General features: G+C 58.6%; 1 protein-coding gene across 2 annotated transcripts; it reads right to left on the reverse strand.

Annotated features, from left to right (window-relative positions):
• Trmt44 (tRNA methyltransferase 44 homolog) lies at positions 1-24,832 on the reverse strand. 2 transcript variants are annotated; one of them, XM_010641773.3, is made up of 11 exons: positions 23,411-24,832; positions 22,129-22,243; positions 19,471-19,690; positions 17,943-18,011; positions 17,268-17,375; positions 16,758-16,829; positions 14,318-14,424; positions 13,644-13,827; positions 12,493-12,895; positions 10,686-10,784; positions 1-8,223 (listed from the first exon to the last, which is right to left on the reverse strand). In XM_010641773.3, the coding sequence occupies exons 1-11, from the start codon at positions 24,048-24,050 to the stop codon at positions 7,997-7,999; spliced, it is 2,244 nt and encodes a 747-aa protein (XP_010640075.1). In that variant the 5' UTR covers positions 24,051-24,832; the 3' UTR covers positions 1-7,996. The 2 variants fall into 2 exon arrangements, with proteins under 2 accessions (XP_010640075.1, XP_010640074.1); XM_010641772.3 differs by having other exon boundaries at positions 10,686-10,802; positions 23,411-24,830.
• Positions 24,833-26,007: the final 1,175 nt, after the last annotated feature.

Raw genomic sequence — 26,007 nt, forward strand, 5'->3', positions numbered from 1 at the left:
CTAGGCTACATAATGAATCCCTCTGGTAAAGAAACTCCCCCAAAAAGAAAAAAAGAAAAAGATGTTGGATTTCATCAAAGCCTGTTCACATCTATTGAGATGTGTGGTTTTCTCATTTTTAGCTTACAAATGTGGTTAACTCACTTCAATTTTTAAATGTTCAACCCATCTTGCACTCCTGATGAATCTGCTGTGATCATATCATTAGATTTACACCAGGGACGTAGCTCAGTAGAAAGCCCAAGGTCCTGAGTTCAAGCCCCACTACTAAAAAGGAAGAAACATTATCAGGTTTACTTTTTACTGGTAGCAACCTGAGAAACCTGTGCTTGAGATTTCCCAGCTGGGCTGACGCGGATGCTCCCGTGGTTCTCTGGGCATCTGCCCAGTGCGAGTGTGGCTGCTGGCCTCAGAAAGCCCGAGACGCACTCTTCCCGGGGGTGGGGGGCAGCCGGAAGCATCCATGCTGCTCTTTCTCAGGTTTTTGGCAGAATTCGCTAAGGAAACCACAGGGCTCCTCCGTCCTGCTGGGAGGTTTCTGGCTGCAGAACCTCTGCGCCCTCGGAGGCAGGGCCATGGTCACCGCCCCTCCCCACTGAGCCCATCCCGGCTCTCCAGGGACTCCAATGGAGGTGCATGCTCCCGCCTTCCTCGCCTGTCCTGGGCCACTTCCGGTCCCTGTTGCCAGGTGTCATTGGCCCAGTCCCCTAGTAGCAGAGACACCTGGAGCACAGGCGACAGGCTCACCAGAAGCCACCTCGCCTCATCCCTGACCCCAACCACCTCCTCTCTTCCCCTCCACGGCACCATCACCCTGCCTGGGTTCCCAGTCAGGGATAGCAGTGCACACGGAAACCAGACACTGTACCTGACGCACACCAGTGCTTTACTCTCCCAGGCAGATGTCGAGAGGTGTCGTCCAGGGCTGGTGTGAACACTACTGGTCACAATCTGGCTGCTGAAGCTCAACCACATTTGTGTTCCAGGTAAGGGGGGAAAGGAGGTGGTGAAAGGGGTGAGCACGCGCTGTTCCCGTTAAGGAGCTTTCCAGGAGTCCACTTCAGGTAGTGTCGCCCGTCTCCCCCCCAGCCTGTCTCCTGGGAGCTGGCCCAGCCCACTCTGTCCCCAGCACATCCCTCTGTCCCTAGAGTGAGCTCCCAGCAGGAGCTGGGGCACCTTCTCTAACCAGAGCCGAGTGATCTCATTTCACAGATGGGGAGACTGAGTCCCCCAAAAGGACCTCCTGGGGTCACACACAAAGTGAGAGGCCATGCTGGGCAGACACGCAGAGAGGGAGGGTGACAGGAGATCACAGGCTACCAGGTCACCTTGGGGCAAGTGGCTCGCGTGTGCTCCTCACAGCCAGCGTCTCACACTTGCCCTGGGCCGGGCACATGCGTGAGCATGCACAGATGTGCTGCACACACGGACAAATGCGTGCTCCTTTGAGAAGTGGCCACAGTGCCCAGCAGCACCATGACAGCCGGAAGGGGCCTGGCCAGCAGGGGAGCCGGGGCTGCAGGCCTCCGGGACAATGGCCAGGCCTGTTCCTGATGGGGAAGCTGGGACAGAGGGGCCCACCCTGCACCTGGGAAGACCTGGGAGGAGGCCCTGGGTCTGTAGTGGCCCAAGCACCTGCAGTCTCCTGTCTGCATGGCCGAGAGGTGTGGTGCAGCCTGGGCCAGAGCTGCGGGGTTGGGAAAGGCCAGCTGCAGGACACTACTCACAATGGCACCAGGGACCAGGTCCGCTGTGCCAGCCCTGAGGCCCGGGGCACCCTCTGGCCTCTCCCTGCTGCCCTGAATGCACAGCTCCTCTCAGGGGATACCATACACAGAGCTGTGTGGCCGCGGACCGGGAACTCTACTCCCAGAGCCCAGCTGGGGACAGGGTGGGCACAGGCCGCGCTGCGCAGACACAGGAACCCTAACCCCGTGTGCGCTGAGTGGGCCGACCTCCCTTCCCGGCAGAAGACTTGCAGCTCTGTTCTTGGAAGTCACTTTCTCCTTCTGGCTGTGCAGGGAACACTGCTCCCCCTCTCCGCCCGAGTCCTGGCCCTGGGCCTGGTGCTGACGCGGCTGCCTGCCCCGGGGATGTGCCGGGCACCAGCCTGGGGCCTGGCCTCGCAGGCTCACCCTGGGGTCCTGGCACAGGCTGGGGGGAGTGCAGGGAGCCTGGGAGGGGGCTCCTCATTCTGTCACTGTGCCCACTGCCCGGTGCAGGGCTCCCCACAGCTTCCTCTCTGAAAGCAGGCACCCGCCTCACACAGGCCAAGGCAGGAAGCGTCCAGCCAGGCTTCTTGGGCACACAGGCAAGGGCTGGCACATGGGTCACCGGCGCCACCTTCACCCCCGCTGGTCCCAACGTCAGGGGAGAAAGGCCTGGGACTGGAAGGGACTGAGCGCCTGCGGGGAGGCGACAGTCAGGACACAGCAGCCAGCACCCCAAGCCCACGGGAGCTGCCTGCCCAGCGCAGGCTTTGTCCTCCCTCTTTGCGCCACACGAGGGTCCTGTGCCTCGGAGCCAGGGCCACCACCAGGGATGAGTGGGCTGCAAGTGTCTAGAAAGTCACTGCACCAAGGACTTGGGCAGCCACCTGCACGCTCCGCCTCTACCTGGGGAGAACTGGTGGCAGCAGCACCAGGTGCAAACACGGTCATGGCGGGGTGGCAGGCTGCGCCCATCACGTGGGGTCAGGAGGGAGGCAGTGCTAGGCTCGCTCCCTCCCGCCCTGCTGTCCCCCCACAGTGACCTGGGAGACTCCGCCCATGCAGAGCCTCTCCCCACTTCCTGCCCAGTCCGGAAGCGGCAAGGAGTAACCAGGCTGCTCTGGAAGCTGCTTTGGCACTGCAGGACGGGCCAGGCCGCACCTGCCAGCAGCTGTGCTGTTCCGTGTGCACCACCGCCACCCTCTCGGATGGGGGACAAGGCCTAGCACAGCGGGGGGCCTGGGTCTAAGGCTCCTGGCAGGAAAGGGGTTGCAGGCTGGGAAAGGTGTGGCTGAGTGCAGAGCACGGAGCGGGAGTCTCCACTGGACATGCAGCCCGGGGATGACTTAGTCACAGAGTGGCTGCCGCTGGTGCCCAGGTTTGGCTCAAACCAAGGGTTCCCATCAGCTCCGGCCAAGGTGCAGGAGTGGCAGCCACTCAGGGAAGCGCGTGGTCACGTTCGGTGATCTCGGTGCTAGCAGGGTGCAGGGATGTCACACCAGGGCCCCCCTCCTGCCTGCCATCACCGCCCCGTGCCCGCCGGTCATCTGAGCATTCTCCCCTATTTAGTCTCCCCGTCTCCTGCTGATTTGTGGCCCAGGAGCACCGGCTATGGGGCACCCACACTCACACCTCCACCTGCCCGCCTCTCCTTCCTGTCCCGGGGGCCACTGGTGGCTGCTGGGAATCCTGTTCGAGTCAAGCTTGCCGGCCTTGACCTTCTGACCAGACTCGGGTCCTGGAGAGGACACTGCTGTTCCCACTGAGTTACAGCTTTACTGTTCATGTTCAGATCCCCAAGGACCTGGGATTGACTCGGGGCGCAAGTAAACCAAGGATCCAGGTCGCCTGCCCCTAAGGACGCCCAGCTGCTCTGACTCTGGCCAGGCCACTCTCCCCGTCATCGGCTCCAGGATGGAGGGGTCATTAGGCTGACCTGTCCCTTGGGCCACGCTGTCCTGTGACCCGGCCTCCTTTCCCCACCTCGCAGCCCAGCCAGCATGCTCACTTCCTCTGGCTCTCACCACCCCTGTGAGGACCAGATCTCTCCTCCAGCACCATGCAGGGAGGCATCTGCTGGGGAGATAACCTGCAAGTCACACTGCTCCAAGGCGGGTCCCACAGGCTGGATTCCTGCTTCCCACAGGCTGCCAGGCAGCCACCGACATCCCCCGGGGCTGTCAGCCCTCTGGGAGAGCTGCCCCTGCCCGGGACCAGCAGTGAGGTCGTGTGGGGGGAGCCGGGCAGCCCCATAGAGGAAGCTACACAGCCAACCACGCCGGCCTCAGAGATGGGGACCATGTGTCATGTGCAGTCTCTGCCTAAGGTCCCGGAGTCTCCAGCGGGCAGGAGAGAACCTTGGGGAGCGGCCTCCAAAATCACCACAGTACCCAGAGCAGTGAGAAGGGCTGAGCCACCTGCAGGGACAGGTGTGAGTGCCTGCTGGCCACCCAAGGGGAGAATGGGGAACTGAGTCCTCAGGCCAGCTGCACCACACTGAGCTCGGGGTGACGGAAGGCGCTCCGCACCCACATTAGGCCCAACATGAGCTGCACGGGACAGGGCCGGCACCCGGCATGCACGTCCAGGGCAGAGAATGTGATGATCCGGCCAGCAGCAGGGCGTTGTGATCTAGAGTCACTGTCCACTCTGGGCCTGCACTGCCCAGGGAGCTGTGGCCCCGGGGAGCCCCCATGGGAGAGGGGACAGGTATGAGCTGGGCAGGGCTGTGGGTGACCATCCCACACCAGGCCTGCCCCGTCCCAACAAGGAACCAGACACCACGTGTAGGGCCCCGTCAGGAGGACAGACACGCAGGACGGGGCAGGGCCATGCCTGTCCCAGGCTCCAGGGGGCTGTGCTGGCTCTGGGGCGGGTGGGGCTGGCAGAGCTGCGAGGCCCCCTTCCCAGGACCTGCTTCCCACCCGAGTGGCTGATGAGGGGCGGCATCTGCAGGGTGCCCTGTCACCGAGAGCTAGACTCAGCAGTCCCCGTGGGCTCCAGGCTGCCCTGCTCCCCACACATCCATCTTCCTCCCCGCTGCCACCTGCGAACGGGCTGACAGCAGAGGGTTGAGCCCGTGACAAAACCCCTTACAACCAAGCACACGGGTGTGTGGTGCCACACACGACCCCATGTGCTCATAGGTGAACTTACACCAATGCACAAGCAGGCACGCCGGGATGGCAGGAGGACGGATGGGCAGGGGATGGCTGGGGGGACAAATGGACGAGTGGAAGGCCAGTCGGGTGACCGGGTGGGTGGGTGGCTGCCTCTGGAAGGGCAGAAGGACGAACAGGAGGGCCCTAGGCAGATGGAAGGTTAAACGGACAACGGAGCAGCAAGCTAGCAGTTGGGCACACGGTGGGCAGGGCGAGGAGTAAATCGGCACCGAGGAAGCTGCCGTGTTGCTGGTGGATTTGGAAGGCACAGTGCACAGCCCAACGTGGAGCTGACGTGGCAGCAGAGTGGCCAGCAGGGAGTGGACTCCTGCAGCCCCATGCAGAAGCCCGCCGGGCCACGTCCGGCCTGATGTGGGGCCCTCCTGCTCTCGGGACCCTCACCTGGCATGACCAAGTCCACGTAGTGTCTCGAACGCAGAACAGGCTGAGAGCCCCGCGTCCTCACCTCTGTCCTACAGCTGTCTCCAAGGCTCCGTTTCTCTGACTGCTGTCCACAGGAGTCTGCAAACCACTTTTTCTGAGACAGCTTCTTCCCAAGTTGCACGGGCTGGCCTTGAACCTGCAGTCCTCCTGCCTCAGTCTCCCAAGGACCCGGGATCACAGGCGTGCCCCGTACCGCTCTTGGGCTTTGCTGCCTATTTACTGACAGTGCTAACTGAAGGACACTTATTTTTGATTTTCCAGTACAGTGGCTCCTCAGTTCATGAACTTAATTCTGTGACCAGCACAGTGGAAAAACTAAGTTCGTGAACCGAGTAGCACTTTTGCCTTGTGCCTGGGGCTCCTAGGGTCTGTGGTCCCGTGACTGACCATGCGGGACTGTCCATCCTCCCCCTTGCACCAACCTCCCCTAGCACCCGCCTCCAGGGTCAGCCCGACACCCAGGGTCTCGGGTGCACCCCACTGCACCCTCCTACTGCTCCTCAGGACCTAGACCCCAGCAGCCCATTTCAACCCCCTATATGCCCTAGAATGGAGAGGGGAAAGAAACAGAAAGGAGGGAAGGCAGGAGGGAAGACTGTCCAGAGCCCTGGGCTGTGCTGCTCCAGCAGGAGCCCCTCTCAGATGCAGCATTCTTGGCGGGTTGGGCACTGCCAGCCCCTGCAAGGGACTCCTCTGTCTTCCTGCTGTTTCCCACAGGAGGGCCAGGCTGGCTGCTTGGAGTTGGCCCTGCTTCTGGGAAAGCATGGCTCCACCCCAGCTCTGTGGGCCCAGCAGGCAGGAGGCTGGCACGGACACACGCTGTCAGGTGCCGCCTGCCACTGGCTGCGCTGAAGAGTGCACACCCCGCTGTCTCGGGGAGCCCCCCTCACTGCAGAGGGTCCCTGTGGGTCCAGGGCAGAGGCACAGATGGGAGGGACGAGCCAGCCAGGCGGCAGCTGCTTCCCTTTGGAGCCCAGGGCACATGGCTGCTGTGCTCCTGAGCCAGATGGCTCCACACCCCCAGCCCCGGCGCCCGCTTCCCGCCCGCCAGGAAAGCGCACACACAGCACTTGGCTGGCGTCCCTGGCCCTGCCGGGTCACGAGGGGCCCCAGCACGCACACAGCCAGAACCCAAGGCTAAACTAGGTCAAATGGGTGTGGAGGTGGCGCCGCCCACTGGCTGCAAGGCCCGCTGGCTCTGAGCAAGGTCTCGCCTCTGCCTGCTTGGCAGCGGCTTTGCTCTTAGCTCCTCGGGGCTCTGCCAGGTTCCTGAAGAGCGGGAGCACCGATTCCCGGGAAGTAGGGGTTGGACGGAGACCCCTCTGCTTCAGCCTCTGCTGCTAGAACTGCCCAGGCAAGGAGCCCCAGCCCCTGCTCACAGGGAGGGCGTGGCCAGCACCAGCCCTTCCTCCAGCTCATCCTGTCCTTTGGCCAGGCTCCGGCTCGGATGCTGCAGGTCAGCGTGGCTTGAGGAGGGGACTTGCTGCCCCTGACCCCCATCTGTGACAGGCAGCCAGGCCCAGCTCTCCGTGGCATCTTGGCCTCCCTGGGGAGCACTCACCACCCCACATGGCTGCTCCAAACCCTAAAGCATGGGAGCAGGAGCCGGGACTGACGGCCACAGCCGACGTCACCAGCAGTAGGGACAAAGTGAACCTGCAATCCCAACGCTGGGATTCTCCCTAGGCTCCCTCACTAGGAACTGGTGCACGGCGGGCAAGAGCAACAGACGGACATGGGGACAGCCCTGCACGGTGCTGGGAGCCTCAGCTCCAGGGCCCCTGGGGCTCAGGCCCCCATCTCCTGCAAGCTGGACACCAGCGCACTTGGAGAGGCTGGCAGCCTGGACCTATGGCAGCCCTGTGAGAAGGCGACCCAGTTCCGTCCCCCATAACCCGTCCTCAGGGACTAAATACCAGGGGCATGGGCTGCTCCTGAAGGCATCGCCTGGATGAGTCAGGCAGCAAGATACAGGCCTGCAGCTCCCAGGACAGGTCCTTCCCGTGTGAGGTGGCCGAGGGCCCAGGTATGGTGGGTCACAGGGCCCGCTCCATCTCTCTGCTGGGGCTCCCACATCACAGGCCTCCTGGCTGCTCCCGAAAGGCCACCCTGTACCAGGTGTCCCTGGAGGACAGCAGTGGCCAGGTGGGAGTCAAGAATCCCAGGGTGGTGGCCTCCCCACAGGGCCATCTGGGGACCCTGGAGCCCTGCTCAGAGCCAGGAGCTCACGGAACCTCCTGCGAGCTGATCCTCCTCCCCAAGGGACATGGAGCCCGCCCTTGTCAGGCACAGACGTAGACGTGCAGGGAGGCCCCAGGACGAGGCGGCAGAGTGTCAAGCGCATGCGACGACCTCAAGTGGAAATGCACAGGGCTTCTTTCTGGAAGTCAACAACCAGCACAGCTCGGGGCCGAGTCGCCAGGGAGGAGGCAGCCTGGAGCTCAGTCTGGGCCCACAGTGACCAGGTGCGGGGCTGCAGCTCTGGCCTGCTCTCTGGGCCTCACTGTCATGGCAGGGCCCAGGAGAATGGTGCCCGGCAGGCCCGGAGGGTGCTCTGTTCCAGGTCCCCTCGGGAAACGCGCTGAGCCGCGCCGCCCACACCAAGAGGCCACTCCCACGGCACGTGCTTCCTGCACGGGGAGGCCAGCGACCTCGGGAGGGCCTGGCTCTGCGGAAGGCGGCTCACGGTGCCTGCCTCTTCTTGTGGGGCCGGGGCGGGCGCAGCTCCTGGGGCCCATGGGCAAACGGGCAGCTGGTGGAAGGAAGCACGCAGCCATCGGGGTGGTGCGTGAAGAACCAGCAGATTCGGGTCTTGAAGGCCTCCGAACGTGGTCCGCACTTGGCTTCTGAGCACCCCGTCCTCTGCAGCTCCCGCCTCCAGTCCCGGATGTGGACACGGCCGTCCAGAACTGCGACGAGGACAAGCACAGAGGGCCACAATGTTACCCCAGACACCCGTGCGCTCTCGGGGCTCCGGCACGCACCCACGGCCTGGGGACTGGGGCCTTTCTCGTGCTGTGGAGCCAACAGTGCCCTGTAAAGGTGGCCACGGCAATCAAGCCCGGAGGTCTCCCCACAGCTGTCTCCCGGCCTTGGCCCTATCCACAGGCAGGTGCAGGGTGAGGGCCTCGCCGTGACAGTCCCTGGTGGCCACTGTGCCCTCAGAGCAGCAGGTCAGCACCGTCTTTCCCCTTGAAATAGACAGGAGCCAGGCAGGCGCCTCCCGTCCGAGGGACAGCGGCAAGATCTGTCTGCAGGGACCTGGGCCCTCCACAGCGCCTCACTGCAAACCAGAGCCTATTCCCCGGCCTGACCCGGTCAGGCAGCCGCAGGTCACTCTGCTGGATGCACTCACAGCAAGACCAGGGCCCAACCCACCCGTGTTCTGGGAGGGCCACGGGGTCAAGCACACACACCAGAGCCACATGGGCAGGGCCAGCCTGGGGCCTCCCCCAGGGCCGTGGTGGCAGCAGGCCCTCCACAGATTCGGGAGCCAGACCCCCGAGGGAGCCCCTGGAGTAGCCTGCAGGACCGGGGAATAGGGCCTGGGGGGTCCTTGAAGCCTAGCACGAAAGACAGGACAGGGGCCCCGGAGAGGGCAGCAGCAGGAGCCCAGGCAGCACTGCCAACGCTCCTGCCTACACGCCAGGGTGCAGGGCAGCTCTGACAGCCCCTCCTAATACTCAACACCCTGGGCAGAGGTACCAGGTGCCATAGGGGTGGACCTCGGGCCCATGGCGGCCAGCTCCGGCCAGACCACTGTCAGGCTCTGCTCCGGTGCCAGTGTGTGCCTGATCTGAAACGGGTCGTGGGGACAGCCCGTGAGCTGCCCGGCTCACTGCTAGCGTGCTCCTCATGGAAGCACCTCAGACGCCGGCATCCCCAACACCCCAGGAGTGCAGGCCTGGGGCTGTCGCCGCCTCTCCACCATCCCTGCAGTGTTGCAGGAAGCCTTGTCCTGCCCCACCCCGAAGGTCCCCTGAGGGTAGCCGCACTGGTTTAGGACACAAACCCGACCCTCACCGAGTGGAGCCCTGCTTCACCCATGCGTGCTTTCGGCACACTGGAGGGAGCTGTCTCCTTGGTGCTCACCCCCGCCCACTCACCAGTGGCCCCAAGACACTCCGCCCCACGCTGCAGAGGGCGGCGCACACATGTTTATCTATAAGGACAACGGATGCTCTCGCGAAATCAGAGACCAAAATGTGCTGGCAAAACAGAAAGAAGAGCGCTCCCTCCGGCTGCAGCAAACGCTTTAACTGATTAGAGCTTTGTAGAAGAAGAGCAGATTGCAGGCCCGGACGCCCAGCACAGCACCGGAGAGGCCGGGACATGGGGCGCACACCCGCGCTCCCGTGCACACTTACTCTCACACACGCGGGGAGGGCAGGGAAGGGGCACAGGCAGGGCTCTAATCCCCAGGTCTAGGGCCCGTGGGCTGAGGTGCAGAGCTGCACCTCCATCACCATGTGTCCCCATCTGACTCCCTGGGGTGGCCTGGCCACCGCCCAGCGCAGGGCAGAGGCAGCGGGGGCCCTGCTGTCTCGCACGAGTGGGGCCGGTAGACAGCACTTCCCCTTTCCACCATGGTACACAGACACAAGTCCTGGGGCGACCACCCCTCCCTCACTGGGGCTCTGTCATCCTCCGCACTGCAGCAGCACCCCAGCCCCTAGGCGGGGGACACTTCGCAGGTTCACCCTGGCCCGTTCTGCAGGCCAAGTGTCACTGCTCAGGACGCACCTGCCTGCATGTGGGGCCTCGGCTCAGGGAGACATCACTGCTGCAGACGCCTGGAAGTAACTGGTACACTCAGTGGTTGGTTAATACTCCCCCAAGCAAAGGGAAAGGAGCTTCAGGAAGTGAGCACAGCACACCGGAGGGCGCAAGGGAGGAGATGTGGACCCCAGAATTCCTTCCACTTGGGGCAAAGCTCACAAAATCGCCTGTCACTCTGGGGACTGGGCAGACACTGTGACTACCCAGGGCACAGTCCCTCGGCCCACATGCAGCTCTGGAACCTGGGGCACTGGTACAGGCAGAGCCCAGCCCCTCTCCACTGCGCAGACTCGCCAGCCTCACACTGCGGGTCGGGCCAGCACCCCAGCTCCACACTCACACAGCCGGGAGAGCTCTTGGGCCACAGGCCTGCCGACCGGCTGGTGTGAGGACAGCAGATACACATCGGCCTCCAGATCGGGGCAGGGGGGCCAGGCGTGGGCTGGTCCAGGGGCTGAGTCCACAAGGGCAGAGTGGCCACCGTCCCACCCCGAGGGGACTGCGTCCACGTCCAGCTTGTGAAGGTCTCAACTCCCTGCAAACAAGCCGCTTTGCTGCACAGCAGGGCAGAGAGGCCCACAGAGACCCTCACCTTTGAACACCTGGTGGCTGTTGCGCAGCAGCGTCTGCAGGCCTCCACACTCGCTCTTCAGCCTCCGCAGGGTCGCCCTGTCCAGCTGCTGTGCCACTTCTGCCAAAGACAGGCTCTCTGTTGGGAGGGTCACACACCCGTGAGCAGGCAGCTCCACCAGACCCACAAAGCCCAGCTGGCCTCCTGGTTCTGCAACGCCAATCCCTCGCGGGCTTGGCAGGCGGCCCCGGCATCTCGAACGGATCCACGCTCACAACGGGACAAGGGCAGCGTCACCCAGGCGGGAGGTGCCGTGCGGCTGGGCACTGCCCACGAGGGGACGGCAGCTGTTCCGGGCAGCCAGCGTGGCAGGCGTGAGGGGTGACAGGACTGTGGCTGCCCAGGGACGGTCTCCACCACTGGCGACTTCTGTTTCTGGAACCTGCGTTTCCTGCAAGCTCCCTAATCAGAGAGCCCGGTGGCAGTGAGGTCAGTTTATTACCAATCGCCAACAAATGTGAGACCAGGGTAGCCTCCCTGTGGGCATCTGGAAAGAGCCTCCTGCTGGCAGGCAGAGCACCTCATACCTCACCTGCACCCTCCCACTGGACACAGGCACACCTGGACCAGAGCCCAGCAGCTTCACTTGTGCTCACCTGTCCTGAGGCAGGGACCCTTCCTGCTGCCTCTAAGCAGTTCCCGCTCAGGGAGATGCCCAGGTCCAAGATGCCAAGGTCCCGTGCCTGCGGGCAGGCAGGTGGGGTGGCGAGGACAGGAAGTCCAACAGCCCCAGGCCCTAGAGGCCACTGCATCCCAGGGGAGCGGGCTCTTCCAGCCCAAGGCAGTGGAAACCTGCAGGCATGCCGGGGACAGGCACCCCTCAGAGCCACCTCTGTCCGGGGTCTGCTCATGGAAGGGCTTCCTGTCCCCAGCAGGGGCCAGCATCTTCCCACCATCACTGCCATGGACAGGAAGTCAAAGTGCACAGAACTCTTGTGCATCAGGGTTGCAGACCCACAGCGGCCCAGCACCCAGCCAGATTCCACCAGACTGGGTGGCTGGTCTGCAGTCACACTGCTGCCTTTATCCTGGATGCGGTCAGGTCTGGGTTATCTCTGGAGGGAGCATGTGCAGTGGTTCTGTCCTCACGTGTGCCTGAGGGAGAAGGGACCACTGCCCAAGCTGCCTACGCTGTCCCAGGAAAGGGCAGAGGGATGGGCTCCTCGCTGTCCTCTGGGTCCCCAAACTGCAGGAGCAGGTCTGTGAGGCACCACTCCCCAGATGGTCCCACACCGCCCTCTGGCGGCCAAACCCGAGACTCCAGTGTCCTGCCCAGAAGTGGCCCAGCTCCTTGGGGAGGCGGGAAGGCTTTAAAGAACTGAAGTCAACTTTTTAGTAAGTGTAACAGTGTAAGAGCAGCTTGTCCTTCAGCCCCGTCACTCTTTAATGCTACTAATCACCCATGAGAACAATACAAATGTTCCCTTATCAAAATGGATTCTAGTATTTTAGGGCTTTCAGGAAGAACTGTATTATCAAATCAAACTTCCAAACTCCGGCCACACATTGGATGGAAAGGGCATTTTCCAGGCACTGACAAATACGTTTTCTGGCTGCGTGATTTCTAGACTGAAAATAAACCGCCCTGGCTGCTGCCCTTGTGAGGGGGATTAGGAGCCCCGCCGTGGCTGCCTCCCTGGGCATCAAGTCCCTCATGCTAATCTCCCAGGCACCAACCGGGGCTTCTCCAGCACAGGTGGCCACAAAGGACACATGATGCGCCGGCTGGTGACAGAACCAGGCACGGCCAGGCCACCGGGCAGCCTACCTCCTCCATTGCAGGTCCTGCAAGTCCCCTCCTGAGGACCTCCTGTGAGTGACTTCTTTCTGCTTAACAACAAGTTTGCTACTTGCAAAACCACCTGGTTGATGAAGTCTCGAGGGAGGGCGGCACAGTTCCTCACAGGCACAGCCTTTTCCCGAGCATGGAAGGTGGGCAGCCAGAGTCCCTCGGCCCGGGCCTCCGAGACCTCCAGGTCACACCGAACCCCGGTGCCCACTGCTCTGCTGCCATCCGGGTGAGCGGCACTGCAGGCAGAGACCTGGGGTACAGGACAGGGGGCGTCCCCGCCAGCCAGCCCCTGCCGGCTGCGAATGTACTGCGTCCTCCACTCATCCATGCCCACTTCTGCGCCAGGCAGGTAGGTCCTGGATTTCCCGATGAGGCAGACCTGTGTTCACACAGAGCAGGTGTCTTAGCCGGCTCCTGCGCTATGCCAGCGTGCTCCCTGGGCATCTCCTGCTCTGCAGTGCAGATCATACAGAAGTTACAGACATCTGCTACCAAAAAACAGGCTTTTACCCCAGGACTGGGATGGAGCCCAGGGCCTGGCGCCTGGAGCGAGACACCCCTGCAGCCCCAAGACAGCGGCCTCATCACCCAGGCCCTTGTGCTCTCCCGGGGTGTCCACACCACTGAGCTCCGTGCTGCTCACTGCCACACACAGCCCTGGTGCCCACCTGGCTGGCCGCACGCCACGCTGGGGTAGCACACACGAGGAAGCCTGCTAGGGCACAGACTCCACACAACCCAGCCGCCTGCGGGGTGCTTGGTACAGAGTGGGGTCATGCATGGGAACCACCTCACATGTCCCCAGTGCCGCTGCTGGGGGCCTCCTTCTGCACCCCATCTGGCATCTGCCGAAGAGCAGGGAGCGGGTGATCAAACAAGGCCGATCGGCATCAGAGGCACTGAGACCCGCCCTGCCACCTGCTCTGTGGCCTCAGTTTCTCTGTGTCAGGAGCAGCCTAGCACCTGGCAATGTGTGCTTGGCTCCAGCAGATGTCTGCTGAGAGTTCTCGCTCATGCCCAAGCCATCCAGATGTGAAGGTGCCCAACGCCAGGCAAAAGAGCGAGGCTAGAGGCGATCCTGCACCCAGCCCTCAGCTCTCCCTCATCACCACCACCCGCGCCCGCACCCGCTTGGTAGATGGGATCCGAAGGCAGTCCTCCTCCACATGGAAGCCGCAGGCCTCGCCCACCTCCTGGATGAAGTCCAGGTACTCTCGGTACTGCGTCTTCCTGCTCTGCCTGCGGCAGTACCTGCCGGCGAAGTCAAAGAAGCAGCAGGGCAGCACAAAGAACCGGCAGTGGTAGGAAGACCTGCAGAGTCCGAGCAGACACACAGGCTGGAGCGGCGGCAGGGCGCATGGCACAGGCGCCGGGCAACGTGGGGACCCCTGCTCCTGCTCCATGTTTGCTACACGGAAAACGAATCTCAGCCTCCCCGGCTTAATCTGCAAGAGCAATGCAGCACAGTGTGTCCTTTCAATAACATGAACCTAATTACGCACAAAACATAAACTCCAACACAGTTACCCTTGTAAACTGTGATACGCATTTTCTGAAGCAGTCTGAGATTTGTTAGGGAAATAGAAACTCAGAGGAGGTGCAGTGAGGGCCAGCCACATTCGAAAGCAAAACAGATGGGATTTCATTTGCGCTTAACTCGCATCTACCCAAAAAACACCACTTCCACGGTCTGAACTTGCCACACTGCTAGTGCTCCGCAACACACCGTCAGGGCTCCCGTCCTGACAGCGTGCATGACGCACGAGACACCCCACTCTCTCCAGGCTCCCCCTCTCCTCACCGGGCCGCAATGACAGGGATCCAGGGCGTGAGCTCGTCAGAGTGGTTCCCGATCAGCCAGTCCGCGGCAGGGAAGAGGGTCCGGTCGCTCGGGGCGATGGCACCCTCCTGAGAGAGTGGCACAAAGTGAGACAAGAGCACAAGCCTAGGAAGGGCCACTTGGCCAGGAGCAAGGAGGCAGCAGTGTCTGAGGGCCAACCCTGGGGCAACTCTGGCCTATCTGTCACACACCTCCTGTGCTGGTGAGAAATGTGCTGCCTCGTGAACTCAGAAGGGACCTTTGCGAGAATGGAAGTGTGACCTGTCACCCTGTGGCAGAATACAGAAGGAACAAGTGGCCGGCCCGAAGGCCCCTCTCGGGACTGCCCCAGGGCCCTGCCTACTCTTCTCGGGTGGAGCCAGCTTCGGGAGGGGAAGGAAGGCCGGAAGTCGCTCACTCAGTAAGAATGCTGCGTCTGCCTGGCGCTGTCACCCTTTCTGATGCTGTGGCCCGGCAGCTCCCAGAGTGCAGAGCCAAGAAGCCACACCAGCCATACCCATGCCCCAGGTGCAGGAGCCCAAATGGAGGGCAGTGAGGCTCATTTTCTCACTATCACAGCCTTCTGCAGACACAATGTAGGCAAAAGAGAATGGAAATTCTACTAATGGCACGACATGATCCATGGTGCGGACAGTAAATGACAGAGTGTAACACAGTCTGACCAGTTAAGGATATAACCTACAGCTGGAAAAATAAACCTCGATTCCCATTCATTCTAGATTTAAATATGCCCTTGTGTCCTTTTGTTGCTTCAATTAATCAGGACACAACTTACACTCAAGGAACCGCCACAGTCACACTGCAGCCCCCTGGGCCCAGGCCCTGGGAACACAGTTGCGCCCCTCACAGAAAGTTTAACTGACACTGTGGGTGACAAATGAAACATTCCCACTTTGTGTAGGGCTCACAGGAGTAAGATAATTTGCAATCATCACAATGCTGCTGTTATAAACAGCCATTTTTTTCTTAACACCTTCTTGCTTACGATCAACTGAGGCTTTTCAAAGAGAGATTTGTGAAAGGTAAGTTGCATGCCATGACCGACCTCTGAGGTTCTAGACTACCTGCATGTGGAAACCACTAACTACATCAGGGGGACCCTTTACTGGGACACCCAGACACTGTGTACTTGCCGACAAAACCACCCTCCCGTGACAGTGGTCCTCAGGGCAGAAAGCACCACCAAAGCCCACATCCCTGACATCTGAGTAGGTGATGCGGCACTGAGACCAGAAGCTAACTGGGGCTTGGCCGGGCTCCCACAGGCCAGAGAAGAGCCGCGGCACCACGGGCAGCAAAGCCCATGCCAGAACCCCGTGCCATACCCAAGGCACCGCACTCAGCCAGCTCTGTCCGTGCCTTGTGAACTAAGCAGGGGCCACACGGTCACAGCCTGAGCTTTCACCCAGGGAACCTGAAATCAGTCGTAACACTCCTGCTCTGATCACCCACCTCACAGCCCAGGTCAGAGCCCAACCTTGCCAGGTCCGTAAGCAACCACTCTGCAGACACCTGCAGCCTCCCTGGCACACCTGTCGGGTCACCCGCACTTCACACCTGAATCTAATTTACATTCACTGTGATACCTGAATGTACAAGCAATTATAGATCAGAATGCAGCAGAGCATAATGAAAAAATAAATACAAGGAAATGCAAGGCCGCTACAGCAAGCTTCCCTTCCTTGAATCTTTTTCCTTTTTTGCAATATCATTCTCAGCTTTAAAAGGTGAGGCAACAGAAACTACAAAAATAGTCTCAAAGGTTTAGGGTCAGGGATTTTGCTCAGTGGTCCCACCACCTGCCTGGAAAGCACAAGGTCCCAAATTTGATCCCTGGTACCAAAAAAAAAAAAAAAAAAAAAAAAAAAGTTTTATTTTCTATCTACAGATGAAAACATTGGCTCTTTCTTTCAAAATCCAGTCAGTGACGGTGGGGGAGGAGGCATGGCCGCGGCTGGCTGCTTGGGACCTAGCCCATCTGCCCCTCCACCTTCCGCTCACCAAGGTCAGCCAACACGCTGACCGCATCACCCCCACACTTCAGCGGATGCACAGAGGTCTGGAGGCAAGCCCCGCAGCTGTGCTCACAGCGCCACCCAGAGGGAGGGAGGCCAGCCGGAACCAGTTCCTGCAGCTGGAATTTCTGCACAGGCCACCCATCCAGACAGTATGCAATGCACACTCGGCACAGGCTCTGCCCCAGCAGCACCCGGCAGCCCGCACAGAGCACGAATGTGCGCCACAAGCTCCAGGGTGTAGAGGCCAGGGTGACCAGGTGCTGTGGGAAGCCTCGTTTCCCTGTCTAACTTCCGTCCTCAGACCAGCTGCATGTGCAGGGAGAGCGAGCGGTGTTGACTACAGACAGGCACTTCAACAGGTCCACGCACAGCAATGCCGGTACCTCGAGCTGCGTGTGGGGTCCATACATGTCCCAGATTTTCCTTCTTCGCACATCGATCCCTCTACCTGGATGCTGAAATAATAGTCCAGGGGGCACAGGTTAAACCCAGAGCATCACCATGAAGCAGCAGTCCACCGCCAGCAGGGGGCGCAGAAGACCCTGGCATTTGCAGGTGGTACAGTGCAGTCTCAGCTCTGTGGGGACACTCAGGGCCGGGGGAAGAAACCTGAACCCTGCCAGCAGTCAGGCAAGCCAAGGGCCCACAGTGGCCTTTTCCAGGCCAGCAGCCAGGGAGTCTCATGACAACCACAGGCAGCTCTGTACTCCCCACCTGGGTCAGTTTCTGGGCAACGGGGCCTCCCCTGCTGGCTCTTCCAGGGCACCCCACTTCTCTCCATGCAGGAAGGAGGGGCGCAGCTCATACCGCTCCAGCTCCCACAGTTGTGCGCTCTGCTCCTGCTGCCCAGCAGCCGTCCCTCCCCGAGGGCGAGGCCAAGGGGCCGCACTCACCCCTTCACTGCACAGGATGTGGACCAGGAGGCCGTTCCCACACCCCAAGTCCACAAAGGCCTGTGGGGTGCTCACGCCCCTCTCGGCTCGCTCCTCTTCCCACAGGATCTGTGGAGAGAGAACACATCTGAACTTGAGAACAGCGCCCAGCAGGCATGGGGCCCCTCCCTGCACCCCCGCCAAGGAGAGGCCACATTCACTGCATATCTGTGGGCACGGCTCGGCTCGCTAGATACTCTGATAATCGCAAAGCAGGCTATTTCTAAGCCAACTAAGGGAAACCAGAACTTGTTCAGCCCAAACATCTGATAAATAAGAAAATCAGGCCTACATACTCAGTTAAAGGTCACGGCCAAATCTGATGGGTTGGTGGGCAGCCCCAAGGCCTGGGGCAAACGCTGAGGCCCAGAGTGAGGGCACACGCTCAGTGCTCCTCCTCCTCCTCCTTGGTCGGTTAACTGCAGTCCAGCCCACACTCTTACAGCTTAGCTGCACGACTGAAGCTTGATTTACACGCAGTGCCGTGCGAAAGCGAGACCGTCACACCCTAACCGACCCGGGTGAACACACCACGACCTGGCAAGCTATGGATCTGTGCACGTCCTTCACTAGTGGCCTTGCCCACAGCAGCCCGCACGCACCCCGCGGGATTGTGGACACTGCTTAGGTGCTTACCAGCAGGTACGCAGCAATAGCCACATCTTCGTATACAAACTTTTCAGGGTCAGTTACCTCGGGCCACACCTACAAGGTTTTCAAGAGCACATGTAAGGTGTCACTCCGTTTCCACCACTTCACAAGACTTAAAGCACCCTAAGGAGCGTACCTCCAACTGAAGGGTCCCACAATAAAAACGAAAACTCGAAGCTCCTCCCAAAAGAGCACATTCACAATTGATTTCTTTTTCTTTTGGTACCAGGGATCGAACTCTGGACTTTGTGTTTGGGAGGCAGGCGGCAGAACCACTGAGCCAAATCCCTGGCCCTATAGTTGCTTTGTTATGATGAGATTTACACAGACACACAAAATCACCATGCGACATGTAACAGGACACGTCACACACTGTAACCCAAAACAAGGTTTTGCAATGGAGAACATGTACACAGCTGTTCGGATGAGGCCCTGGACGTGAGAGGAGGTGCTCGTCTACTCTCCCCACACTCATCTGGATACAGACGATGAGCAAGGAAATGAAAGGGTGAGGAAATAAGCCGGCCAGGGACCAGGAGAACAAGGCTCTCAGGGACCGGGGGCCTCTGCCACATGAGACGAAGCCTGGGCCTAAATCACCAATGTGCAGGACGGGCCTGGCAGAGAGGAAAACCCAAGACCAAGGTGAAGTGTAGAGGCTGATTTCCAGCAGAGTGCATGACACAACTTGGACAACCATTGCTCTGAACAACTTAAAAACCCAGAAAAATGTGAGCAGCTTCTTGAAGGTGCTGAGTGGACAGAAGGATGCTAGAAGGCCACTGAGCAGGGGACTGTGGGACACAGAGCCCAGCTGCGGGCAGCCTAGCCCCAGACTCAGGCGCCAGCAGCATGGACGCTCACTGCTTTGAGCTGCGGCGCTCGGGGTGCTCACCACACAGCGGTGACTGATCAAAGGGAACACTGCCATGAAACCTGTTTCCTTTTTGAAGCACAGTGCATCCTCTTGTACTTCAGCTTTCCAGGGCCAGGGATTTAGCCCAGTAGTGCCATGCTGGCCTGTACTTTAGCTTTCCACTTGCTTTCTTTTGTTTTTTGGTTTTTTTGAGACGGTCTCACTTTGTAGTTGAGACTGACCTGGAACTCACTATGTAGCCCAGGCTGGTCTCGAACTCATAGCAATCCTCCTGCCTCAGCCTCCCTAGTGTTGGGATCACAGGTGTGAGCCACCATGCCTGGCTGGTGTGTTTCCTTATAAATCTTCAAATTTGTAACAAAGAATTACAGGTAATTAGTAACTAAAATTCAATATTCAATTACGTTTACTCTTTGAGCTACTGAAAAAAATAACGTCCAAGGAAAAAGAACCAGTCCCCCTCAATGCTGCATCTGAGGCTGCTGCCTGCAACTCTGAGGCTGCTAAAGTGTGGCTGTCAGACTACCACTGAGCAGATGCGTCCGGAGCCCTTGGTGTCTGCATATGAACCGAGTGAGCAGGGCCCAGACTCACAGTCACGTTACCTCACTCAGCAGGACTGCGGGCAGCACTCACCTTAACCATGTCTCTGTACTTCTCCTTGAGCTCCTGGTACAGCACACTGTACCTCTCGATGGAGACGAGGGAGAGGGTGCTTCTGAACTCACTCTTCTTGTGGGCCACGCACCACCGGGCCAGCCTGCCCAGCAGCTCCTCTCCCAGCCAGGCGGGTCGGGGCCAGATAGCTCCGTCCGAATGCCACTTCTCTGGACAGAAAATCAAAACAGATATGAACCTTTAAAAGTAAGAGAAATATGAGTAAGCAGGGCTGGTTTTCATTTTTAGTTTTGTTACCTATTTACCAAAAGATGAGCAGAAGCTATTTATTACAAAATATTTTACTAAAAACCATGAGATGATCTGAGGGCGGTTAAAGACGTGTCCTCCATAGAGAAAAGCACGCAGCCCAGCATGGCGAGGCCCTCTCTAGCGTGGAAACACGCGTTTTGTGCCCATGGCTTTGGCCTGCTCGGCTTCCTCCCAGCCTTGGCAGCGCTGGGTACCCAGGGGCCCTGTCCACCTACGTGTTCCATAAGGAATGAAAGCCTGCAGCCCACGGAGGGCCACAGGGCCCACCCAGATGACAGCGCCCGACGCCAGGCCTGCAGCTTGGGCAGCATGCTGAGGAGAGAGAGCATCAAGTTTCCTGGGACCAAGAAAAAAGGCTACACCCAACGATAGTCCCAAAGAACAACCAAGACAAGGCTGCTGGAGGAACAGCTGGGACCAGCCAGGGACAAGTGTGAGTGGCTGGCTAATCCGAGGAGAGCCAAGACTTGGAGGCTTTCTGCTACCAGGGTACACTAGAGTGACACAACCCAGACCCAGGAGAGTCCAGGGCGTCAGAACCGGGAGGAGCTGGGAAGGCCCTGCTACTTCCTTTGCCTGACTCGGCCCCACTGTGCAGGCGGGCTCTGGACAGGGCTTCCGCTCTCCTCCCCAAGCCTTGGGGTCCTTTCCCCTCCTCCCCAGAGGCCCACAGGCCTGCTCCCCACGCATTCAGGCTTCCCCTTGGATGTCACCTTCCCCACCCGCCTGACAGGTGTCAGGCACAGTGCTGTCATTTCTTGTACGGGTCCCTGGATCAGAGCCGTTTATCTGGGTTTCCTCACCAGCTCTTGCAGGGGCCAGAGCACCTCTTTCCGTCTCCCCCTAAAGACCTACTCAGCCTATATGTCAGTGCCTGGCACAGGCTGGGCACACAAGCCCTGAAGAAAAGGAGCCATCCGATGCCTATCACACCTGTGCCCCACTGGAATGCAGGGCATCCAGCCCACAGGTATGGCTGGTGCCCAAGTGGATACAGTGACAGCCGCCCAGTGGGGTCATACCAGAAGTGCCACCCTGAAAAGTGAAAGGACGGGGCAGCAGCCAGACCCCTGCGGGTTCATCAAGAACATGAGTCCTGAGGCAAATTTGCCCAGAGCACCCATGCAGCCAGGCGCTTGCCTGCTGCCCGAACACACTCCCTCAGGGGTCCTCTTGGAGTTCAGACAGCTCAGGCATGAGCACAAGCCAGGTGTAGCACAGGTGAGCACACCAGGGACTTCAGGCACCATGCAAGTCCTCAACAATTCGGGGTGACTCCTGATGGTTCTAAGGGGCACAGGTCTTAGGAGCTATGCACTTCCCCAGGCTATGAGCCTGCTACAGACCCTTGGGGGCCCATCCTGACCCCTCCTCAGAGGCTTTAACAGCCAGACCCACTTCACAGACAGTCAAGGGGACAGAATGACAGACCGAGACCACGCCACTAGTGGGGGTGCCCAGGATGTCCAACTCTAAAACCCACGCTCTGCCTTTTCACCCCTCTACTCTCTCTGCAGCCAAGTATAGAACACATGATACCCAAGAATGTCTTAGAAGGGACCAGCCAGGCATGGTTCTCAGCATCAGTGGGGGAGCAAGGAGCGGATTCACCCTCACACTGCCTCGCTCATTTAAAAAGAATGAAACAGAACTCAATCAAATGCCACATTCTGTGCACAAGCCCAAACACCACACAGGCTCAAGGCACTGGTTAGATTGCCCTTCCACAAGCATTCCTGTCTCCGTCAGCCTGCTGTCACTGTGACAGTCACCTTCAAGGAAGAAAGGTTTGTTCTGGCTCATGGCTTCAGGGCTTTCAGTCCGTGGTCAGCCGGCTCCATTGCTTCTGGCCTGTCACGGTGAGGCAGAAACATCACAGTGGAAGGGCGTGGTGGAGGAGAGCTGCTCACAGGATGGCCGCCAGGAAGGGGTAGGGGCAAGAGCCGGGGAGGAAGGGGCTGGGACAAACCCAGTGCCCCACTTCCTCCCAACCCATTCAGCTACGAATTCATCCACAGATAATTCACTCAGCGAAGGTAGATCCAGTCATTTTCCAAAAACCCACTGGCACCCAAGCCTTCAACATGGTGAGCCAAATACACACCAGGAAAGGCAGCACCACCCACTCCTCACAGCCACACTGTGAACGTGGAGTTTACTAAGCTCCGTGCACAAACTGGGTGCCCATGCCCATCAAGGCCATGTGGAATGTAGTGGCTTGAGACTCTAGTCAGCCACACTGCAAGTCACACATGGGACCAGCACCAGCGAGCACCAGCAGAGACATCAATGAGGACCCACTCCTGCCATCAGTGGATCGAAACCACACAGCAGGGGGCCAGCAATCAGCTGTCCAGGTCTTACCATTCCACGGGGCTGCGACTGAGTTGAATTTGATACACGTTGCTCATCTTAACCTCTACATTCCCCTCATCATCTTCTTCCAGAGGAAAGAAAGTTACCGTTCCATTGGGGACATCTGGGGGGAAAAAGACAATGATGAGAGATTACAATTGCTTAGCTGGGTGTCTCATCAGGCGGAAGAAAACTAATGAACGTATCAGGAGGCTTCCCTCCTTTGGAGACTGTGCTCCTGAGCATGTGAGGGGAGCACAGAGGGAGCTTTGTGCTTCTTTACCACAACAGCCCAACAACTAGAAAGAGGGAGCCAGCACAAAGCAGCCACTCTCAGCACCATCCACAACAGGAGCTTAGGGAAGACTGAGCCCACGCAGGCCTCTGCCCTGGCTAAGTATCGCCAGATGACCCTATCTTCTGGCATGGGCACCACAGAACACCACTCAGCCACTGGAGAGGCTGGTTCAGGACACTGTACAAGGCTCCAGGCACTCCGAACCCAAGGCCCAGCCTGAGCAGGGTCCTCCTGTCTCGGCATTTCCTGACCCTGCACTCACCGCCTCACCCAAACACTGCAGAGTGACTCATCCTACCGGGAGCTCCCGGCATGACAGTTTGTACAGAAGCTTAGGGTTTGGATGTCTGAAGTTCTACCTCCACAATCAAGGATGGTTCCTTTGGATATAAAAAAAACTAGCAATACCAAAGCCAAAGATGAACACATGCCTCAATTAACAAACAAGTATTCACAATCGAAGTCCACCTTCCACAGAAGGCAAAAAGAACAGTAGTTTGCTACAGCAGCAACAGGAAACTCATTCGCTGCTGGATAAAGTTTGAGGCAGGGAGTGGCTGAAGACCCAAGGTCAGAGATGCTCAAAATAAGCGTCTGAAATTGGACAAACACTGAAAACTGGGACATTCCCAGCCATTTAACCGCCACTTTCAACCGCTTTCACGTTGGTCTCAGCGTACACGGCTTCCCTTTCACTTGTCTCATTACCTGCTAAACTCCTATTTATCATTCAACAACCAGTGCATCCTTCACCTTCTCCCTGAAGCCCTGCACACACCAACCACTCCCACCAGTTATCCGGTCCTCTGTCCTGAGGACATACAGTATATTTTTATACGCCCCTCTCCAAAAATAATCCAAAACCTACAACCTCTCTAGAACACAACAGAGGAAGTGTACTACTAGGTCCCTTTCGGGCGTTTTCACTGACCCGAGGTTCAGTGAATGCTTTTTTATCTAACTGTATTCTCTCACTACTACATACGTTCTTACCCTGCACGACCATTTCTCTCCTCGGAGCTGTAACCAAGGAATGCGTGCTCGTTTTCGGGATGACAGTTCTGAGGACCAGGTCGAGCTTGCGAGGTGCCTTTGACTGCGATCCTGCTGTGGAGCGCGTGAGGAATGACAGCATCTCCGGACGGCCACAGAGGAGACTTCGGGAAAAACGGTCCCAGAGCGAATCTAGAACAGCGGCAGGGTCGTCTTTCCCCCCGCCTCCAGACCTGTAGGGCTGCTCGGCGAGCACAGGTGCTGCGGCTACTTCTCTCTGCTTCTTCCCCTGTTGGCGTTGGCCCTGGGTCTCTTCAAGTCTGCGACAAGATGTGCCCTCCTCGGGTCCTAATCCCGGCCTGGGACGGGGATGCCCCTCGACAGAACTCCGACCAGGTTCGGGTCCCTGCTGGGGTCCGCTTGAGGCCGCTCCTCGCTCCTGCTCGGGGCCTGGGCTCAGCCTAGGACTGCGGGCCTCGGCCCGGGGCAAAGTGGCGCTCCGGCGGGCCTCCAGGCGGGCGCCGCACAGCCGCTTGTTGGCCACCTGCGGCCTCTCCAGCCACACTGCCACCGCTGCCCAGAAACCCCCAGGGAGCAGCGCGCCCGGGTCGCACACCTTCCTTCGGCCGACTTCCGCCATGGTCCACGGCAGCAAACACCCAGGCTGCGTCGCGGTTGATGACGCACTTTCCGGCGGAACGTGACGTCGTGGGCGTGGCTTGGTCGGAAACGGAAGTGACGGATGTGTGTGGCGTTATCCGCTGCTCAGTCTGTGGTTTCTGTTACGATTTTTGGCTGTTTAACGTAATTTTCCGTGGGTGTCTAAAAGTACTGTGGTCACAGCTGAGTTTTTCAAGAGACTGGAGGCGGTGTAGTTACGGACTCATTCACTTTCCTCGGGGTGCCTGAAACCCTTCCGCTCCAGCATGGATTACTGACTGGGCCTCTTAGAAAAGCGCCTCTTCTTGTCTCCACATGATTTCGAGTTGCTTTTCTTATGGGCGAGTTGGGCTAGAAAGTCCTTAGTGTGAGCACAGCCGGGATGTTTCATCAGGAGGCTCGATCCCTTGGGACCTTTATGAACGCCCCCCCCCCAGGTGAACGTTCTCGTAAGCCTCGCTCCTGGGTGCGCGCAGAGCCAGTACGCCCAACCGTGAAGAGAGACTTATTGCAGATAAGAGAGTTACTGGCCGCAGAAGGCCATTTAGTTTGGGAGAAGAAAAAAGGCTTTTCAAAACTGGTCCCGGGGAGATGGAGGCGGTTCGTACTGCCGCCACTGTCTCCATTCTCTTCTCGCTCGGTGGAAGAGAAATTCGATTTTGGCTTGTTGGGGCCAGTATCTGATCTGGTCTGAGGAGAAGAGAGGGTGGCAGCTGTGTCCTCAGTCTGAGGAAGTGTGAAGTGGCTTGTTTCTAAAGGAAAAAAATTCTAACTTTTAAAGTTCCATCTTGCCCTACCAATCGCAAGAGCACTGGAAATAACGCCCAAGTCGGGTCTCCACTACACAGGAGGCTCCTGGGTTTCATTAGGTAGACTTAGGCAGGTTCACATTGGAAAGCGTAATCACATGTAGAGGTAGCTTACTAGTTCCACATCATGTTTCTTCATACCTGGTGTGTTCAAAACAGTGGCCAGGAATGCTCCCCAGCTTAGAGGATTTAGCATTATTATGAGACTCTGATGGACATCATTTACTCTAGGCGACCCAGAATAATGACAGAGCAATTTTGAATTTGGGCTGGTTTAGACCGGTTCCAAATGGAGTTTTCTGGTCGGGGGTGGAGGGGTCTTACCTGAAACAAAAGAACAAAAGCCAACATGAGGGGCATTGGCAGTCATTTAAAGGGTGACAGTTCCTTCACCTGCAGTCAGTGCTTGCCCCGGAGGTTCCTACGCAATAGCTCACAGTCTGTCACAGAATGTTTGGACACTGCCACCTGAGTCCAAAGTCACCGGTATCTGGTCTGCAGAATTGTAGTGCAGTTCTTCATTGCAGAAAGATTCTTCATTCTATCTGCAACAGGAGACTTCTGGCAGGGATTTTGCCCTTCCCTGAAGCATCTCTGAAAATCAAAGCAAAGTGAAAACTAATTCAAGTCACACGATTTATCAGAATGCAGAGCACAGACCACACTGCGGAGCTAAATACAGTAAAAGATAACTGAGTAGCATAGCCCCCTGGACCTGTGCTCACTCTGGCCTGTTGCATCTTTTGATGCTCTAGGCTTTTTTTGTTTTTTAGTATAGTCTGTGTTAGATTACTAGGGCTTCTGTGACAGATTACTACAAAGGGAGACACATTCTCCCACAGTTATATGAGGGCTCTGGGGAAGAGTCTGTCCCTCTTTCCAAACCCAGCTTTTGTGGTTACCAGCGACCCTTGGTACCCTCTGCCTTGTGCTGGCTTCCTTCTGACCTCCATGGTCACATCATGGTCTTCCTGTGCTTCCTGAGTCTCCTTTACTCTTCTAATAAGGATACCACTCATTGGCTATTAGGGCTACCCACATCCAGGATAAACTCATTAACTCAATTACATCTGAAGGAACTGGACCACCACCATCCTACTCTAAGCAGAGATCACTTTAATCCCTTAC

This window comes from Fukomys damarensis, unplaced genomic scaffold (genome assembly GCF_012274545.1).
Source record: "Fukomys damarensis isolate Sample0158 unplaced genomic scaffold, DMR_v1.0_HiC HiC_scaffold_35, whole genome shotgun sequence".
Classification (NCBI taxonomy): domain Eukaryota; kingdom Metazoa; phylum Chordata; class Mammalia; order Rodentia; family Bathyergidae; genus Fukomys; species Fukomys damarensis.

Bases quoted from the DNA above. Each gene is read 5' to 3' on its own strand.
- Trmt44 (XM_010641772.3), bottom strand. From the start codon at position 24,050: ATGGCGGAAGTCGGCCGAAGGAAGGTGTGCGACCCGGGCGCGCTGCTC. The intron at 16,830-17,267 runs GTGAGTGCGGCC...CTATTATTTCAG, and splicing joins ACATCCTGTGCAGTGAAGGG to CATCCAGGTAGAGGGATCGA. The intron at 10,803-12,492 runs GTAGGCTGCCCG...CCCTCCCAACAG, and splicing joins CAGGACCTGCAATGGAGGAG to AGAGCCTGTCTTTGGCAGAA.